This window comes from Electrophorus electricus, chromosome 23, assembly GCF_041902795.1.
Source record: "Electrophorus electricus isolate QZ-2024a chromosome 23, ASM4190279v1, whole genome shotgun sequence".
Taxonomy (NCBI): Eukaryota; Metazoa; Chordata; class Actinopteri; order Gymnotiformes; family Gymnotidae; genus Electrophorus; species Electrophorus electricus.
The window spans coordinates 7,135,529-7,155,337 of NC_137519.1; the positions used below are offsets into that span (position 1 = coordinate 7,135,529).

The 19,809-nt window shown below is 42.0% G+C and overlaps 3 protein-coding genes across 12 annotated transcripts; 1 reads left to right on the top strand and 2 right to left on the bottom strand.

The window, feature by feature from the left end:
• Positions 1–18: 18 nt before the first annotated feature.
• Positions 19–2,924, bottom strand: LOC113578252 (uncharacterized). The gene is made up of 4 exons (XM_027011403.3): positions 2,724–2,924; positions 2,441–2,528; positions 1,833–1,939; positions 19–1,611 (listed from the first exon to the last, which is right to left on the bottom strand). The coding sequence occupies exons 1-4, from the start codon at positions 2,922–2,924 to the stop codon at positions 1,327–1,329; spliced, it is 681 nt and encodes a 226-aa protein (XP_026867204.1). The 3' UTR covers positions 19–1,326.
• On the bottom strand, positions 2,763–14,882 carry rpgrb (retinitis pigmentosa GTPase regulator b). 4 transcript variants are annotated; one of them, XM_081706171.1, is made up of 15 exons: positions 14,780–14,882; positions 14,185–14,310; positions 13,930–14,022; positions 13,170–13,232; positions 12,894–13,052; positions 12,050–12,199; positions 11,541–11,699; positions 11,175–11,330; positions 9,025–9,149; positions 8,714–8,905; positions 8,017–8,176; positions 7,797–7,903; positions 7,247–7,306; positions 4,329–6,896; positions 2,763–2,897 (listed from the first exon to the last, which is right to left on the bottom strand). In XM_081706171.1, exons 1-14 carry the CDS (start codon positions 14,835–14,837, stop codon positions 4,374–4,376), a joined length of 4,131 nt encoding a protein of 1,376 aa, XP_081562297.1. In that variant the 5' UTR covers positions 14,838–14,882; the 3' UTR covers positions 2,763–2,897; positions 4,329–4,373. The 4 variants fall into 4 exon arrangements, with proteins under 4 accessions (XP_081562297.1, XP_081562298.1, XP_026867187.3 ...); XM_081706172.1 differs by lacking the exon at positions 2,763–2,897 and having other exon boundaries at positions 2,991–6,893; XM_027011386.3 differs by lacking the exon at positions 2,763–2,897 and having other exon boundaries at positions 2,991–6,896.
• Positions 14,883–14,932: 50 nt separating this feature from the next.
• plekha3 (pleckstrin homology domain containing, family A (phosphoinositide binding specific) member 3) lies at positions 14,933–19,793 on the top strand. 7 transcript variants are annotated; one of them, XM_081706174.1, is made up of 8 exons: positions 14,933–15,294; positions 15,781–15,915; positions 16,093–16,248; positions 16,503–16,627; positions 17,488–17,658; positions 17,986–18,029; positions 18,397–18,560; positions 18,683–19,793. In XM_081706174.1, the coding sequence occupies exons 1-8, from the start codon at positions 15,255–15,257 to the stop codon at positions 18,805–18,807; spliced, it is 960 nt and encodes a 319-aa protein (XP_081562300.1). In that variant the 5' UTR covers positions 14,933–15,254; the 3' UTR covers positions 18,808–19,793. The 7 variants fall into 7 exon arrangements, with proteins under 7 accessions (XP_081562300.1, XP_081562302.1, XP_081562301.1 ...); XM_081706176.1 differs by having other exon boundaries at positions 14,934–15,294; positions 18,427–18,560; XM_081706175.1 differs by having other exon boundaries at positions 14,935–15,294; positions 18,397–18,536.
• Positions 19,794–19,809: the final 16 nt, after the last annotated feature.

The following is a 19,809-nucleotide window of genomic DNA, read 5'->3' on the forward strand; positions in this document are numbered from 1 at the left end:
AATAGTCGAACGTAAGTTATTTCGTTTTTCATAAGCCTTTGTTTTTATTGATTAATTTAACTGCACTTGTTATTTTTACTGTACTGGGATTGACCATGATAAAGTTTACTTTGAGGATAGCCAGCCGATGCGTTGCTATATTAGACATAACACAAGATGAATTAAAGCTAAATTTTAAAATACAATATTAACAGATGTATTGATATCTTAAGTCAGTTAGTGTAGTGCCATGCATCGTAATTCATAGACGTAACTGCTACGGACCATTTACTTGGATAAAGCAGGACTACAAGCTACAGCCGAAAAATAGTTTAGTTGATGGAACCTTTAAGAATATAATAATCAATAAATCAATAATAAAATAATTAGTGCCTATCGTTCAGTAACGGAGTCAAAACAGTTAAATCTGCTGGGACCAATTACAGTTGATATCTTATGTAATACAATAGCAAACAGCGATAACCCGAATTACTCAGAAAACCAAGTTTTTTTGTTGAAAAAAAAAAAAATCACTTTAAGCGACAGGCGACGCTTTAGCGCCTGGAAAATGTCTGATGACTTGGAAGGGGCGGTCCGTGGCGAAGTATGCGGACCGCAACTTGACCACACCGGACATGCTGTATCTATCCTAGCGTAGACTTCGGGGTTTGCTGACTGAACAGCGCAATGCAAAACGTTTGGAGGGAAAGTAGGACTGGGCAGGACTGTGCACTGAGAAGAAAACAGATGCACAGAGTGCATTTTAATCATTACACATTCCATACAATATATAATAGAATATAATAATATAAGAACATGTCATTAACAATATTGACAAAAAAGTGCCAGAGTGCAGAATAAAAATGTGAGGAATAAGGAGGAATAAATAATTGTAAAAATTATTTACATTTAGGGTACATGTCACACACAAATACACCACAAAAGTCAAACTGCATATTTTCATATGACAAAAATTCAATCAAAAATTGTAATGAAGTATCAAAATTCACATGGCTTCACACAGTGCTTCTGAAGAAATGTCCCAAACTGAGTTTAACCTCACTTGTTCTGTAGAGTTTGCACAAGGCACTTAATGGCTGTCATTGCCAATGCAGGTGTCCAAATACTGTTGCTAGAAGCTGCTATTTTGAGATCAGTTTTTCTGTCTACTTTACCGTAGTGAACGCTAAGATTTTGGTAGATAAGCTTGTCTCCTGACTTTAAGACCACCTTCTCAGTGCCAGTCCTAGTGGATACTTTGTCTCCATGTATCCCAACACATCTAACACATCTAATGCTACTCAGCCCTCTGTCTGTTCAAACAGGCTGTGTTAGAGCAGGGAACCGCTAGACCATAGCAGCCATGAGCTCCTGGACTAGGTCTGAGAGAAGCTTCAGGACCGGGTTTGAGGGGAGCTCCATGAATGGATCTGAGGGGACGTCCAGGACTCCCCTCAGAGCAGAGTGCACGTGGCTGAGCGGGACGGGGGGGGCCGAGGGCTCCCGGAGGCTGTGCTGGGGATCTTCTCCAGCCCTTCGCTGTGTGAGCTGCTGCCGAGGGCCTCTCTGACAGGTAAGCCCACTGTGGCGCTCCCCTGTGGAGCTTCTGCTTTCTCCTTCTCTTGCTTGGTTCTGGTGAAAGACCTCCGCTTGAACAGAGAGATCTAAAGCCACATGAGTATGCCAGCAGAAGTGCTATTTTAATAGATTTTTATCAAATAATGAAAGCAATTATGTAATCATATTGGAAGGAATAATATTAAGAATAAATTTATAATGTATAGCCTCCGTGTTATTTTAAAACAATCACAAAACCCAACAGTGGCGTGAGTATTTTGGTCTGATTCAGATACCTTGCTGTTCGACCCAAAGAAGCTTTTCCTTTTCTCTTGTTTCGTTTCAATCTGGAATTGTGATTTTTCCTCTACAAGTGGATGGGCTCCATCTTTAACTTGAGAATCTACAGATAGCAAAGTGTAACGGTCAGTAATTTGTGTACTGTCCCTTTAAATTACATTTACGTAAAATGCGTGTGCATGTAGGCCAAGCAGAGAAGGTTTTTGGTTTGTACTGTACATGATGGACATTACTGAACCCAGATCTTCTTTTGTCATTATTTAACTTCTCTAGTAACACATTTATGTGCTTTGGATGTTTCTACAATTCATGTATGAACTGTCTACCAAAAACTGAGTTGAGTCTGACTTGTGTCTCCTCCACGTGTTTCACAGGTCTCTCTTCTAGTTCCAAAGCTCTCTGCTAATCTGGGTTGGAATATATTTTAATAAGACTAACTCCAAGAATTACAACAGCCACCTTCACTACTGAAGACATGAAAACTGTAATATATAATGATGAAAATTTTAATTCACAGAGGTTCTTTCACACAAAAAGGCGCATTGACATGCATTAATAGTTTAGGTAAGTGGTAAAATGAAGCAGGAAGCAGGTTTACTGGCACCTGTCAGAGACTGCACAGCTTCTTTACACTGCCCCTTCACTGGTCCATCAGGAACACATGCATCTGTGACATCTTCCTCAACATCTTCCTGCGTCAAACAGAACATCAACGTCTCCACTAACGTCACCACCACATGTGCTGGTTATTTTCATTTGTTCTTTAATAATATAAACATGATGTTAACTTTTATGAAGTGTACCCATGGCTGTGTGTTGTATAGAGGGTACCCCTGACTATGTGTTCTATAGAGGGTACCCCTGATTGTGTGTTGTATAGAGCGTACCCTTGCCTGTGCTCTAAGCTGAACCATGTTTGTTTGTTGCTGCTCCACATTCTCCAATGGCTCTTTTTCTATCTTATTGTTCTTATCATCATCTTCTTCCTCTTCCTCTTCTGTTTGATCTTCTTCTCCATTTGTCTCATCATCACTGAGCTCCATGGTTCTGTGACTATAGTCCTGCCCAAGATGTAAAGCAACAGACATCAGGGTTTGTTACATATAACCACGTGAAAATATTTAATAAATGATTCATTTATTAAAATCTAGATGTGAGGGTTAAAGAAGCAAAGAGTTAAGAAAGTATGTGTGGAAAGATGTAAACTTGTATCAAAGAATCCTCATATACAAGAGAAATGCTATGGGAAAGGGCAATCTTTCCTCGCACACAGACACACACAGACACGCACACACAGACACGCACACACAGACACGCACACAGACACAGACATGCACGCACGCACGCACACACACACACACACACACACACACACACACACACACACACACACACACACACACACACACACACACACACACACACACACACACACACAGACACAGACACACACACACGGTTGCTTGTCCACTATGGGTTGGCATATTCTTACCTGGCCAGTGCAAATGCAATCCACTCCACCTCCTCATTCAAACATTCAAACCCAGAAATATGAAAAAGATCACTTGTACCTCACTGCACCTGTTATTCTTATCTAGTGATCTGTGGTATATTTTGTAATGCTATGATCTGTATTATACATATAAATTTAACAATTAAATCTATAATATTGATATGCTGCATAAACAATGAGATGACATTGAAATGAACCTGTATGCCATAAACCTAATTGTCTTTATTACTGTACGAACAATGGAGGTGAAGCACAGACTATTCAAAATGGGGAGATAAAATAGAAAAAAATAGTAAAAAGTAACTAAGCAATAATTACATGCAACTCAAATTTTCTCATGACAATAATGGGATTAATACATTTTTATGGCATATAGCTGATGCTTTTATCCAACGCGGCTTACGATTATGACTGAACACAACTTGAGCAATTGAGGGTTAAGGGCCTTGCTCAACTGGGCAGTGGTGGGACTTGAACTGGCAACCTTCCAGTTACTAGTCAGGTACATTAACCACTGAGCTACCCCTGCCACCAGTACAGAAGATAAGAGACAGATAAGGTTACTCAGACTGTAGGATATCAATACAGAACATAAGAGACAAGGTCACTCAGACTGTAAGATATGAATACATTTTTGCTACCACTTGCTAAACAAATACAACAAATATACAAATCTAAGGCTACCATATATGCTTTAATAATACTGGAGATTAACACTGGAAAACAACTAAACTACATGGACCAAGACATGAAAAAAAGACTCATTCACCAATTAAACAAAAACAAGACATGCAAAAAGACTTGTTTACTTTTTAAAATATTTTGTAGGTCCTAAGATATTTCAAAAGATTCTCATGATGAAAGGGAAGTTGTTTACAAAAGCTTTAACTAACAAATAATATTCAAAGTGAAGACATAAACGTAATTTGGAATGAGACTGGTGAAAATGGCATTAGATAAAAAGATGAGAGATGCATACTCAATGACACAAAGAGGAAGGCACAGTGGAAGGCTGACGCTGCGGTCATTTTAAGTTAAGGTAATGAGGTAGAACATCATCCCAGAACTGCTGAGGCTTCTGGGATTTGGAGTGCGAGTTGCCTTTTCTAGCCGATTCCTGTCTGCGTTTGCCTGACTGTTCAGCCCTTTGGCCTTCTCTCCTTGATGTGGATGATGAAGCCATCTTTCCATTCTTTTTTCCTTTCTTCCTACACTCCTCTTCCTCTTCTTCTTCTTCTTCTTCTTCTTCTTCTTCTTCTTCCTCCTCCTCCTCCTTTTCTGTTTGATCACCACTTTTCTGCTCATCCTCCTCCTCTTCATCCTGTTCTTCTTCTTCATTCTCTTCTTCTTCACTATCTTCATCCTCCTCCTCCACACACTCTTCCTCTTCAGCACTTCTACTCTCCTCTTCTCCCTCCTCCACACCTTCTGCTTCAACGCTCTCTTCCTCTTCCACCCAACTCTCCTCCTCTGCTGGATCTCCTTCACCCTCTTCTTCCTCACTTTCACCTTCATTCCCCTCCTCCTCATCCTCTGTCTCATCCTCCTCCTTTGCTTCTGACACCTCCTCCTCTCCCTCTTCACTCTCCTCTTCTTCTTCCCCACTCTCCTCCCCCTTTCCACTATCCACCTCACTGCCACCTTCTGATTTGCTGCTTTCTTTCTCATCTTCTTCCTCTGATTCGATCTCCTCGGACTCTGCCTCGCCCGATTGGCTGCTCTGGCTGTCTATCTCTCTGCCAGACTCTTTACCACTCTCTCCTTCCTCCACCTCACTCATTTTGCTCTCTTCTTCTGCTTCCTCCTCATCCTCACCTTCTTCATATTTTCTACTTGTGTCACTCATATCTTCTTCATCTCTGTCACTGCTCCCATCCTCTTCCTCCTCGTCTTCCGGCTCTGTCTCAGTTCTACTTCTCTCTGCTTCTCCCTCACTCGGCTCCTCTTGGCTTGACAATCTCATAGTTGTGTCATCTTCCTCCTCCTCCTCCTCCTCCTCCTCCTCCTCCATCACATCACTCAGAAATGTACTCTCTCCCTCACCACACATACCGCTGTTCCTCTCCACTCCTCCTCTCCCCTCTTGCTCCACTTCCTCCTGTGAAGACTGATCAGATTCCTCCCCCCTCTTCTCTCCTCTTTTCTTCTTGCGGTCCCCAGCCCTCTCTGATAAGCTAGGGTTAGGGCTAGAGTTGATTCCTGACTGGTACTGAGGTATGCTCTTCTCCCAGTCCTCGTGTGACCCTCTGGGTTCTAGTATGGCAGTGACAGGTACTGCTGTCCTTTGTCTCGGCTCGTCACTAATGGAGGAGGTGTCTGAGAGGGTCCGCCCATTGGGCGTGTTTGATGTGATCCCGTTGGGCCATGTGTATGAAGCAGGCTTGGAGGAGCTGTTAGCTGGTGCTTGGAAGTGGCTGATGGACGCTTCTGTCATGAGGCACACAGGACTCTCCAGGACCTGGGTTAACGAGTTTACCCTGAGGGGACTATCGTGCCACACACACTCTGATTGGGCTCCCGATCTGGACACTGTGCTGTCAGCTGTATTTTCTCCTGCTGCAGAATCAGTGAGAGGAGCTTTGGATGGACCTTTTGCTGTATTTTGTCTTCTCATGCTGGCCTCAGAAAACAGAGGATTTGGCTCAGGTACTATAGACATGGTCTTCTTGGTAGGTGTGTGAGCTTCTGTGAGCTCTCTGCTACTAATGCTGACATCCCTCCCTTTTCCAGCATGTCCTGACCTTGACTGTGTGTGTGGCTCAGCAGTGCTATGATGTGATTGGCGCTGCACCTCTACTCTTCTCCTCATCTGCTTTTTCACACTGCTCTCAGGCTCTCCTGGTGTGTGCTTCATCTGCGTGGCTTTAGCGGGTGTCTCTATAGGTGTCTGTTTGCCTGAAAGTGCTTGACTATTATCTGCAGCCTGTTTGAGATGGCATTCCTCAGGCTTCCTCCTCATCAGGTTATCTTTCTCTTCAGCGCCTCTTTGCTGACCTTTGGCCTTTGACCTCTGCTGAGCTTCAGATCGGGCTTTGCCTGAATCCTCTTCACATGAGAGTTTTGATTTCTCTACCTGTTTTTCATGGACTGAATGGGCTTTTGGTGTATCTCCAGGCCTGCCCACGTCTTCTTGGCTCAGCTGGGTCTTCCTTTTTCGCTCTGTAATGTCTGATTGAGTTTTCCTCTCAGTATTTATCAGCTGACTTTGCCTGGCTGTGTGGACAGGTGAAAGTGGCATAGACCCAACTCTGCTAAGATCAGCCAAGCTTGGTGTCTGGGCCCCTCTTGGAGCACTACTGCTCACTGTTTTGTGCTGTATAGGCTTGCCTTCCTTCAGAGTTATGAAAGCCTTCCCCCTCTCACAGACTCCACCCTGAGAGCTGGCAACTGGAGAATCCGCCAGGAGCCACTCGTCACTGGGGCTCCTCAGTGACTCAGTGGGCAGGGCCTTGTAAGAGATAAGCCCCGCCTGCTTATCAGAGCAGGCAGAGCTTGGTGTAGGCTGTCCCACCGCCTTACTGTACTTTTTCACAACCATAACCTTCTTCTGTCCAAAGCCCCAGAAGCAGAGGACAAAAGGAGGAAAAGCATTCAAAGAGAGAAAGACAGGGGGGAGAGAAAGCGGAAAAGAGAGAGAAGCCAATGAGCATGCAGTGCAAGATGAACAAGTATAGAATGAATTGAACATGGAAAAACAAATGAGAGAAAAGTAAGAAAAGGTACAGAGAGCCATACCAGAGCAGACGTTGAAAATTACAACCCTGGGAAAAGGCTAGACAGTTAAAGCCAGTGTCCTGTAGAGTTACATTTACTCCTACATGTACATATACGTACTCCTATTGATTTTATTAAATTATTTTCTACCTTAAAGACCCACCACTGTGAACCACAGCTTACCTTCTGTACAGGAGACAATGTAAGAGTCTTGTCACCTGGATCCAACTTCATTACATGAGTCTGTCAGTGCAGAAAGAAATATGAACATTGTCCCTGAACATGAACATCACCCATAACCATGAACATCACACATTAACATCACCCTTGAACAAAAACACCACCCATGAACATCACCCATTAACATCACCCCTGAACAAGAACACCATCCATGAACATGAACATCATCCATTATCATTGCCCCTGAACATGAACACCACCCATCATCATCGCCCATGAACACCACCCATTATCATCACCCATGAAAATCAATCACAATCACTTTTCGATCGCACTATTATCCATACTATTCAATTTGTACAATAAATAACTATGTATACAATCACAAATCCTGCACTTCTTGGAATGAGAGAAACAGAACGTTTCTCTGAAGTAGCTTTACATCCCATTATATCGTTCATATATTGCCCACAGAAAGAAAATTGAGTTATATGTTGGTTGTTATGAAGTTATGGTTATAAATCAATTAAAATAAGATGCTTTGTGTACTTACCAAATTTAACAAGTCAGTTGTTTCTCCCAAATCCTTAACACTTTCAATGTCTCCACTGTTTTCATCTGGAAAGCTTTTCCCATCAACTTGCTCAGTTATCACCCTGCCTATGAAAATCAGTATTACTTAAGCAATTAAACCAACTACACATTTCATGTCAAATGTAAAAATATGAGCTGTTTCATCACCAATCTCCACACCTGAGGAAATTGTTCATTACCTGTGCAGCTAGTAAAACCATTCTTCTTGCTTTGCAGTCTTGTGGGGTGCAGACATGGGGGCAGGGTCTGGCTGGAAACAGGCAGAGACTCACTGAGATAACCAGAACTAAGAGGTGGAAGAGTTCGGAACATCATCCCAAACTGCTCTGGAGAACGCTCCTAGAAAGCAGAAAACAGCTTCAGTGACTTCCACAGTTTGATCAATTGCTAAAGTTCAAACTAAAATTTCACTGCACTCCATGTGATTGATGTGAATACTTGAAGAAGGATGAGAAATTTCATATGTGGGGGGAGAAACACAGAAAGCATGTCTAAAAGAAGTCAGAGAGAAAAATGTATTTTTGAATTTAAGATGTTTAGTACCAAAGGATACTTCAGCCAGCCAAACTACTCACTAGTGGGGGATTAGCATTACACACACACACACACACACACACACACACACACACACACACACACACACACACACACACACACACACACACACACACACACACACACACACACACACACACACACACAAGATCACACTAATTGCTCCCAACTGACTAGCATTCATTCATAGTTAGTGACGCTATAATCATAATTAGCCATACTTAATTATCCATGCTAAAGTGTTCTGGCACTAGACAGGAGCAGGTGAGTACGAGAGGCAGATATGTGCTTTGTGGCTATAGCTGCAGTCCGTGGACCCACCCGCTCCCTGCGTCTAACCCGGGCAGAGAGGCTTCTGCTTAGGCTGAGTTGGCCTCCTGTCTGCCCGACCAGCTCCGTGCTGGCTGTCTCCATGTAGTTCTCTGTGATGTCACCGTCCTCCAGGATAATGTCCTTTGACCCTTTAACCCTAGGTTTGGCTAACACCACCATGTGACATCCACCACATGTAACCTGGTATGGAAGAACATACACATATCTCAGAAATGACAGCAATCCAGGGTATATGCAAAGGGTTGATGTATTATTAAGATGAAAACAGCAAGATTTGGAGGATTAGATTAGAAACACACAGACTGCACTTCGTAGATGAGGAAGCGAAGACAGAGCGTTGGTTGGAACTGGTTGGTGAAGTTCTCCTCTCCAAGACCCAGCTTACCATGCCGGCCATCTCCAAAGGTGTACAGAAGACCACTCTCTAAAATCAACACACTGGAATAAGGAAAACTTCCAAAGTCCCACAGCTCATCTGAACTTATATTTGAACATGACATCAACCCAAAGTAAGAATGACCACACATACTTATCAGTGGACACATATAAAGGTAGCAGTCTGTGTGCATATGGAAAATTAATGGCAGTCTGTGTGCATGTGTTTTGGCAGAATCTGTATTTGGTAGAATATGTATTGGTATGTTAGTACTGTCTGTCTACTGCAAGGAGCCACATAGTCATTAAAAAACAGTGAACATTAGATTAAACATCAGTAACAAAATTATATGTATTATTGTCATTAATATTCATCAGATGCTTCATATGATAGTTCTAAAAGTGACTGAAATGATGCTACTGCTGTTATCATTATGTTTGCAAGACAAAGCCAACATTCTGTTTCTTCTTAATCAAATACCTCGCCACCCAAATTACCCAACAGTCCCTCAACACCTACCCAATCAGCATAAGTCACCCAGATGGTTTTACATGGTTGAGCATCAGAAAGTCTTATGAACAGGTATTTCCCTTTTTACGTTACCAATTGGTATTATATAGTACCATCAAGAACAGTAATAGTAACTTTATTGTTATACACCAAATGAGATTAGTCAACTTTCTCCTCTCATGTGATATAGCCACCTCAATCCTACAGTTAGTTCTCCCTCCAGCTGTTTCACAACAGTTTTCCCTTTTTCTCCTGATTCTTCCATTATACTTTAGTCATGCTCTTTCATCACGGATCTCATTTGATTTCCTTTGTTTCCTTGGTTGGTCTTGTTTGGTTGATAATTAGCTTGTCCGGTTGGTCATTCCCATAGGCTGCTTAAAAGTTTTTTCCTTTATTTCTTTGTCTTTTCTTTACTAGCCTAGTTATATATATATATATATATATATATATTTTATCCTTGTTAATTAGGGTGGTGACCCAATTAACCTTATCAACAGTAACTGTTGATTATTAAAAGTGTTAAAACTGCCCACACCACGTCCAATTAATAAACAGATGTGTAATTAGTAATTAATAATAATGATCTCTCAAGATAAATTACCCTAATAATCCCCTAATTGGTATTTAGTAGCAATTACCCCTAAACTCAACTTAAACTACCCCTAAACCCAAATAGACCTCATCCCCGACAGCTAAAATATCCCTCAGCCAATTATACCTTAACACAAAAAAAACCTGAAAGCCAAATGCCCCTCTACAACTATAGCCATCAGCCAAACTGTCCTAAACAACTACCCCAAATGCTAAATAACCCCTCAGCCACAACCACCCCAACAGCTAAATAACACCCCAGTCTCAACTACCTCACAGCCAATTACCCCTTAATCCAAATTACTCCCCACAGCCCTTCATTATCTACACCATCAGCCAAATTGGATTCAACAATTACCCCCAAGATAAATAACCACTCAGCTACCCCACAATTACTGTCAGCCAAATTGCCCTTAACAACAACTACCCCATCAGCCTTCAACTATAATTACCCCAACAGCTCAGCAACCCCACAGCCAAATAGCCGTCAGACAAAAATATCTCAGCAGTGAAATACCAAATCAACCACAACTACTTCACAGCCAATTAGCTACCCTATTAGCCTCCAGCTTTTAACCACAACTACAACAGCTGAATAACCACTCAGCCTCAACTACACCACAGCAAATCACAGGTCATTTTACGTCAAACAGCATTTAACATCATTTAACAGCATTTCAGGATTTCAACAGTACTCAAGATTTAATTTCATGCTTAAACAGAATTTAACATTGAGTTATCAATGTTAAAACAGCCAAATAGCAGTTTATTGTTTTTTATCTGCTTTGTCAAGCCAACATATAGTTAGTTCATGAACTTTGCCTTTCTAGTAATAAAGTTATTATTATAAGATTATAATAAGATCATATTATTATTATTATTATTATTACTATTATTGTTATTAAGATGGATATGGAACTGCAGGCAAGCAGAGCTGTGGTGGGCAATGAAACAGGGTCCATGCAGTACCTGTGACCACAGCTGTGTGGTTCTCTCCACATGTAATGTACTTCACTCTCCCCTTATTGAAGTGCTCCACCACTCTGGGTGATCGCGACTCGAAAATAAAGGTGCCATGACCCAGCTGGCCATACTGACCCAGGCCAAATGAATACAGGCAATTCTCTGAGACAGATCATAGAAAGATCACAAACATATAGACACACAGACACAGACACAGACACACACACACACACACACACACACAATCAGGCAGGCAACAATCTTTTCAGAGAAGAAAATTTCAAACAAATGTCTGAAGCATGAACGCATGCATCTCTGCAACTGTCTCTGTGGACAGTTGTTTGGGCAGGGCCCTGCTGAGAGGCCTCGTACCTGTGAGCACCACCGTGTGGCCACCTCCACAAGCCACCTGCAGAACACGTTCAGACACGCCCCCCACTCTCTGAGGAACTCTGTGATTGGGCAGCTGATCTGAGGAGAGCCCCAGCTTTCCGCTGTCCCTCTCTCCAAACGTAAATAAAGCCCCATCCACTGGAACACAGACAACACACAGCTCACACCTGGTGCTTAGCAATACACCGTCTGTTACAGCATATATCGTGGCTCTGTCATTCTACTGAGCCAACGGCACTGATGACACTCATGTTAAGCAGTTAGCAGCAGTGTATTACAAACAGTGGAAGCTGTAAAGATTATACAGAGACTTGACTGCTGAAGTAATGTTCTCGCAAGAATAATTTCTGAGTCAAGTTTTTTGTCTTTGGGCAACATTAACATGGGACACCGACTAGCTCTCTCTTAGTTCTTTATCTCAGTATGTAATGCAAAGTGTCAGTATTCATGCACAGCTCTGTGAAATACACGGATGTGAGTGTTATTACCTGTGATGAAGGCAGAGTGGTAGTAACCACAGGAAACCCAGGCCACTTGCTTCCCTGTAGGCAGCTCCCGGGGGGTCCAAGCACAGTCCTCCTTTCCCATACCAATTTGGCCTTCCGAGTTGTCACCCCACATAAACAGCCTCCCATCCTCTGAGAGCACACGGTACAAACATCACCCAGGGAGCTCTATCCACCCAGCACAGTAACCCCACCTAGCTGATAGTGCAGGGGTACAAACATCACCCGAAGACCTACGCAGCACAATAACCCGACCAAGCTCACAAACACCACCCAGGGAGCTCCATCCACACAGCACAGTAAATCCACCAAGCTGACAAACACCACAAAGGGAGCTCCATCTGTCCTTGCACAATAAACCCACCAAGCTCACAAACACCACAGAAGGAGCTCCATCTACCCAGCACAGTGACCCCACCAACCTTGCAATCCAGGGAGTCTCCGCTTGATGAGAGACCCCAATTGGGTCTTAACTCTACTTTAACACATGTGGTACATGCCTATAAACCTGCTTACACTGAATGTGTTAAAAGCACTACACTGTTCAAGCCTTGAATTCAGAATCACTACCACAGACTACATTTCAGCAGGGAAGCACTGAACCAAACTTTAGGATAATGTTTTAAAATGTTTTAAAAACCCGCCCTCATGTGCCTCATTTTATTATGATATCATTTTACATAGACTTTTACAATTAAAGATCAATTATAGTGCTTCACTGTTTTGTGGCTTCAAATGGCTTCAAATACAAAGTTATGTTGCAGTAAAAGATATGCTGATGCATTACTGCCGCAGTCAGGAAGCTTTCAGTGTGAGGAACTCTTACGCATAAGTGCAGCAGATGTGTTGGAGCCTGCTGACAGCATTTTAATCTGTCCTTTTTTGGTGAAGAAGTCAACCAGCTGGAATGAAGTTCTTTCCTCGCAGTCCCCGAGACCGAGCTGGCCATCATTATTCCCCCCGGCCACGTACAAATTACCGCACGCTGCCAACACACAAGACACGAGACTAGTGTTACGCCCTTTTGCATCCCCACAGCAATTTGGTCATGTGTTCTCATTCACCGATAATATTTTGTTCTCATTTGTAATACAATACTTACATGTGTAAACAAGTGTATGAGTTCTTCCACATGCAACAAGCTTCACTTTTTCTGACTTCAAGGCTTAAAGAAAAGAAACAGCTTTTTGATAGTTACAGAACACATGCTAACCATGTCAGACAGAGATTTCCTCACACCAAGATGCTGCTGGTGCCATACCTCTGATGGAATAATGTTGAGATAGGGCTCTTCCCTTGACATTTATAAAAAGAACACTAGATTCAAGCTATCTTAGCAGCCAAACCAGAGAAATTGGATGTTCCTCAAGACAAACAGCACATTATTATCACAGTCTCAGTGAACACTTCTCCAGAGTTTTTGTTTGAAAAACAATTATGGACCATTCCAGATTAGGATGGAATGGAATCAAATCTCTTATTTTTATTTCTTTCTATAAAATAGAAAGAATGCATACTATAGAATTTAACAAATATTTTTACTGTAGCCATTGTGGCTGTACCTTCGTTAGATTACCTGGGCATAATTGTGTGTAAAGGTGTATTATGCTTGTGTGAAACACTGTATACCTTCAAGTTAGGCATGTATTGTATATTGCATGTTAGAAACACCCATGAGTTAGGCATGTATTGTTGTATAACTATGGGTTAGGCATATATTGTATATTGTATGTTATACACCCGTGAGTTAGGCATGCATCAACTGATTTAGCAGCTGCAATTTGCAGGCAGCACATGCTCTGTATACCCTTTCCTAAAGAAAAAATACATAAAAAAATAAAAGCAAATTCAGAATGGCATACCTTTCACACAGGTAGGCTTATTCACACTGTTCTTTGATTCCAGGCCAAGCTGCCCCCAATTATTACTGCCAAACATGAACAACTTTCCATTCTCTACATGGAAATAGGGGAAAATTGATCAATTGAGTGATTATGGGCATATACAGCAAAGTGGATTTATAATACTTTGCAACAATGCATTTGCATAGTATATATTTAAATAATCAAGTATTTCCATATCTGTTGACAGCATGGCATGACGCTTGAAGCTCATACCTGTAATTAGCGCTGTATGTTCATCTCCACACGCTACCTTTAAAGGAACATCATTCTTCAACCAAAATTTACTGGGGATATTGTCTGCAAATTTACTTTTGCCAAAAGTAAAGACTGCTCCCGATTCTGCACAAAATAAAACGAATGAGAAGTTAGTTTTTGTGTGATTCTGTGTGTGTGGCTGAGAGAGAGAGAGAGAGAGAGAGAGAGAGAGAGAGAGAGAGAGAGAGAGAGAGAGAGAGAGAGGGAGAGGGAGAAGGAGGGGCGTGACCACATGGCATGGTTGCCCCTAACAACATTTACTTCACATCTGCTCGATAAGCAAGACTGAATGTTAACGTTACTTATAGTGACACATTTATAGTGACACACATTTACGCTTGCGAAGTACCATCCTAGTCACGGTATACGCGACGCGGGTGTCGCCGTACAAAACATTCTTAACCGTTACTGCGTATCTAACTAGCTTTATTCACTAAGCTAAGCAGGTTTACTGGCTTCAACTGTGGCGAGCAAAAATTGGGACTTTACTGGTTAGCTAGCTAGACTGCAATTTCAAGCAGAGCAATAATAAAGCGACACAAACACATCCTACCAGGTATCTCATCCTCGGTCTCTCCAGCCATGTCTACGCACCTAATCCGTTTAGCCATTAGCTCGCCAAGCAGCAGCACTACGCCTGCGGCGTTATGGCAACCCTCGCGCTGAAAACACGCCACTTCCGGTTCACTGATGTTTACTCGGAAATGGAACGAGTCCTCCTTCGCTACTGTCCTTCTCAGCTCTGCAAGAATCTCTCATAATGGCACGTCATTTAACTCGATAAACTCACCATGTAACGTTCAATGGGTTTTTTTTTACATTTCCAAACGCATTTCTCATTATTTGGTCAATATGAAATACACCTGATATTTTCGTTTTGCACTTTACGGTTAGCTTGGAGCCTAGCAGGATAAGTAGGTAAAGGCAGTAGAGGAGCCCATCATCAGGTTAACAGTCGCATTAGCCAGGGAGCAGCGCCTGGATAAACTACTGTCGTTGCTGTGAAGGTGCGTTTCTTCCCAACAGCTATGGAAGGAGTGCTTTATAAGTGGACAAATTACATGACAGGTAACTGAGACTTAATCACTCTTATTAATCTGTGTTAATAACATCTGTCCAACTATCGAGCACAGTGCCTGTAGCCTTTTAGCTTCAAAGTTTTGGGTGGCTAAAGTTTTTGCAGCTATAGCTGAAACTAGAGTATAGGGCAGTACTTTTCCTGTGCAGATCTGCTGACATGCTCAGTTGTCATATGATCACAACTCGCTACTTTCCTGTAGCTATAATGAGCCTGTCATTTCAAGTTTTTAAGATGTAATCCCTTTACTACACCAGTCTCAGTATCATTACACTAGGTCCATCTACACTACAATCATTCAATTAACCTCTCTGTATAAATCAGTTATCTATCTATCTATCTATCTATCTATCTATCTATCTATCTATCTATCTATCTATCTATCTATCTATCGTCAGTGGTTGTGTAGTTTAATGACACCCGGCTATTCATAAATGTTAATCCAAAGGATTCATTAACATGTGGATTGCCTGAAGTGTTGTGTGTGGTTTTAGGATGGCAACCACGCTGGTTCGTGCTAAACAACGGAATCATTTCATATTATGACTCTCAAGATGATGTGTGCAAAGGCAGCAAGGGAAGCATAAAGATGTCTGTGTGTGAAATTAAAGGTAAAGCCATTTTTATTTATAACTTACTTATATATAAGTGGAACAGTTGCAAAGAACAATTTAAGTTCATTTTATGATTACAACCCATTAACTGTAATCTTTCAATTGAACTCTTTTGAATGAGAGAAGCTGGCCTAATCCTGTTGTTTTTCTCATTTCCTCGTTCTCCTAAATTAGTTCATCCAAGCGATAACACCAGGCTGGAGCTGATAATCCCTGGAGAGCAGCACTTTTACGTGAGAACTGTAAACGCTGCGGAGAGGCAGAAGTGGCTGGTGGCTCTGGGCAGCTCGAAAGCAGGACTTATCGACACAAGAACCAAAAAAGAGAGAGGTGGGACATTCTCAGCTACAGTGGTACCACAGCATTACACACACACACACACACACAGACAGCATGTAGCACACACTCATCTTAATGAATGCTCATCCATTATTCATCATATCCACACACACACACAGAGGATCTTCTCTATCTCTGTGTCACTCACCCCCTGATTTTGTGTTGTGTCCCCACTCCTAATCATTATGATTAATGATTAGAGTACAAATCAAATTAGATTCTAAATGTGAGGATTTCTCTTGCAGAATTAACAGAGACTAAGGAGTCACTGAAAACCAAGATGTCGGAATTACGACTGTACTGTGACTTATTAATGCAACAGGTTCACACTATTCAGGAGTCTGTGGAACACGAGGGAGAGCATTCAGAGGTCAGTCCCAGAACTGCACACTAGAGCTTTAATCACAGACACTTTCAGAGGACAGTCCCAGAACTGCACACTAGAGCTTTAATCACAGACACTTTCAGAGGACAGACCCAGCACTGCACACTAGAGCTTTAATCATAGACACTTTCAGAGGTAAGACCCAGCACTGCACACTAGAGCTTTAATCATAGACACTTTCAGAGGTCATACCCAGCAATGCACACTAGAGCTTTAATCATAGACACTTTCAGAGGTAAGACCCAGCACTGCACACTAGAGCTTTAATCATAGACACTTTCAGAGGTCATACCCAGCACTGCACACTAGCGCTTTAATCATAGACACTTTCAGAGGTAAGACCCAGCACTGCACACTAGAGCTTTAATCATAGACACTTTCAGAGGTAAGACCCAGCACTGCACACTAGAGCTTTAATCATAGACACTTTCAGAGGTCATACCCAGCACTGCACACTAGCGCTTTAATCATAGACACTTTCAGAGGTAAGACCCAGCACTGCACACTAGAGCTTTAATCATAGACACTTTCAGAGGTAAGACCCAGCACTGCAGATCCCAACAAGGATACTGGAAGGAGATACCACACTTTGGCCAAAAACAAGGAATTTTTCAGAATTTTCATAGAATAAAATATACTTCCTTATTGTAGCATTATGAATGCTTTTGAGCTATTCTTTGTTATAATGTTTTGTGGCATTACCTTTTAATGTTAGCATTCTATTTGCATAACACTCTGTGTATTTATATGCGTGTTAAGATGCTGTGGTCATTACTGTCATGTAGGTCATGTCCATGTTCTTCTTCCATTCTCTCATGTCTGTGGTGGTGCGGCTGTGTTCCCAGATGAGGAAGGAGGCATCATCTCTGCTGAGTGCCACCTGTAATACCTTCATTCAGACACTGGAGGAATGCATGAAAATCGCCAATGCCAAGTTCCAGACGGACATGCTGCAGCTGAGTCCTTCAGACCCTCTGATGTACCCCGTCTCTCCTTCCCCCGTCCAGATGGCCAGGGTAGGGGCTACGTCTCCTGTCTCCCACTGCAAATGCTTCATCATGTAGAAGAAAACCCAACACCATCAGATCAAATTTGAATTTCCAGTTATACATATATATATATATATATATATATATATATATATATATATATATATATATATGTGACAATTGTCAAAAATAAGTCTATTCAAAGGTTATTCAAGTTTTTTTTCAGATGCAATGTATGTTAGATAAGTATTTAGCATATTCAGCATATTATACAACAATATCATAGTAATGATAATGTAATTAAGGCAGAACATTAAACACATTTGATTTGTTCTGTTCTTGTTCACCACGTAGATGAAACGATCAATCAGCCATCCAGGCACCTACAGTTATGACAGGTACAATCTGCTTGTTTTTCTGTGGGTTACTCTGTTTGTGTGTGGGGTTTCTTTTGTGTGTGTCTGTTATTGTGGCTGTGTGTTTTTTGTTACTGTGTCATTATTTGTGGGTTTCTCTGTGTTTTTGTGGGTTACTGTGGCTGTCTGTTTTTTTTTATTATTGTGTCATTATTTGTGGTTTCTCTGTATTTTTTGTGGGTTACTTGGCTTTATGTTTTTTGTGGGTTACTACTGTGTTTGTGTTTTTTGTGTGTGTTATTGTGTGTTTTTTAAAATTATTATATCATTATTTGTTGGGTCCTGTATGTTTTTTTTGTGGGTTATTGTGGCTGTGTGTTTTTTGTTGATTACTGTGGCTGTGCTTTAGCACACTGGATCTCCTCCACCTTCCCTCAAGGTCAAGTGTGTCGAAGGCATGTGTGGTGGTTCATGGGGTATCCCAGAGACGCACGCGTACGTGCTCGGATACGGAAGCTCTTAGTGACGGTGGAGGAGAGGAGATGGAGCGTGAGTCACTACCCATATACACACGTGAGCACACACACACACACACACACACACACACACACACACACATAATATTTGAGGGGAGGAGGTTGAGCATTGAGCTTTAAACTGTGGCTGTGTCTTCACTGCCGTGTCCATTTCTAAAGGTCACATGCTGTTCAGCAAAGGAAGCACGAACGGCAGCGCCAACACAGCCATCCCAGAGGAGAGCAGCACGGCCTCTCGCTTTGCAGCAGAAACAGACACTCCAGAGTCGGACCTGTCACTCTGAGCGTGTTGGGCCTGTGTTCCTAACCCAGAACCAGCGGACCCGTCTTGCCCACAGCTTTCCATAGGGGTGCTGTTGGGAGTGTTCTTTCCTCAACGAAGCATTTTGGTGCACTTTAATAATGAGAAAGTGGTGGAAAAACATGTCCAATTTGAACGTTTGTATTTTTACACGTATTTCAGATTGTTCTTTGTTCGCCAAATCAATGTTATGTTTTCGGTTCCTGATTTTTGGCCGTTACCAGCTCACTTTAGTAAAGCGTGCTGGTATTTCAGTTTCGATTTTCCAGGTGGTGGATGTGTTGGTGCGTGGGTGGGGGTGGGTGTGTATGCGGACACTAATGAACGCTTTCTTGCTTTGTAGTTCACTTGCCACGCCCCAGTGTTAGCTAGTTTATTAACACATTGTTTATTTATTTTCATAAGTTGCCAGATTTTACATGTCACATCCCTTAATGTAAATGACTTTTGCCTTAAAATTTATTCTTTGCATGAAGGATCTGATGTATTGATAAATGTAGTGTAAAAAAGGAATTAAAAAGGTATAGGATGATTTTTTTTAAACTTATTTATTTTTTCTGTGCCATTACTGTTGACAGTGTGACAATAGCGACAGAAGGGACTGAAGCATATTGCATGCCAGTTTGCCAAATCTACCTTTGCCCCTTCGGGACGCTTTTGGGATCATTACTGTCCAGGATTGTACTTCATGCTGCACAACCCCAGCTACCAAATACAACAAGGGTTTTTTAAACCATTTACAACATCATCAGGTTTTGTGCTGTTCAGAGCACCCCCACCCTCTGCCGGGCCTGAAGAATAGGTCCTTACGAGTTCTGGCGCTAGGTTGGAGAATTGCAGGTGGAGTGGTCCAGATGGAGCCGAGCGCGACACATTGAGCTGTAGCTGAATTATCGTGATCACCTGCTTACACTGCAGAAAGAACTGCAGAACTGGAATAAAGAGCAGAGAAGCTCTTCTTTCACCCGAGTCTGTGCTGGTTTTT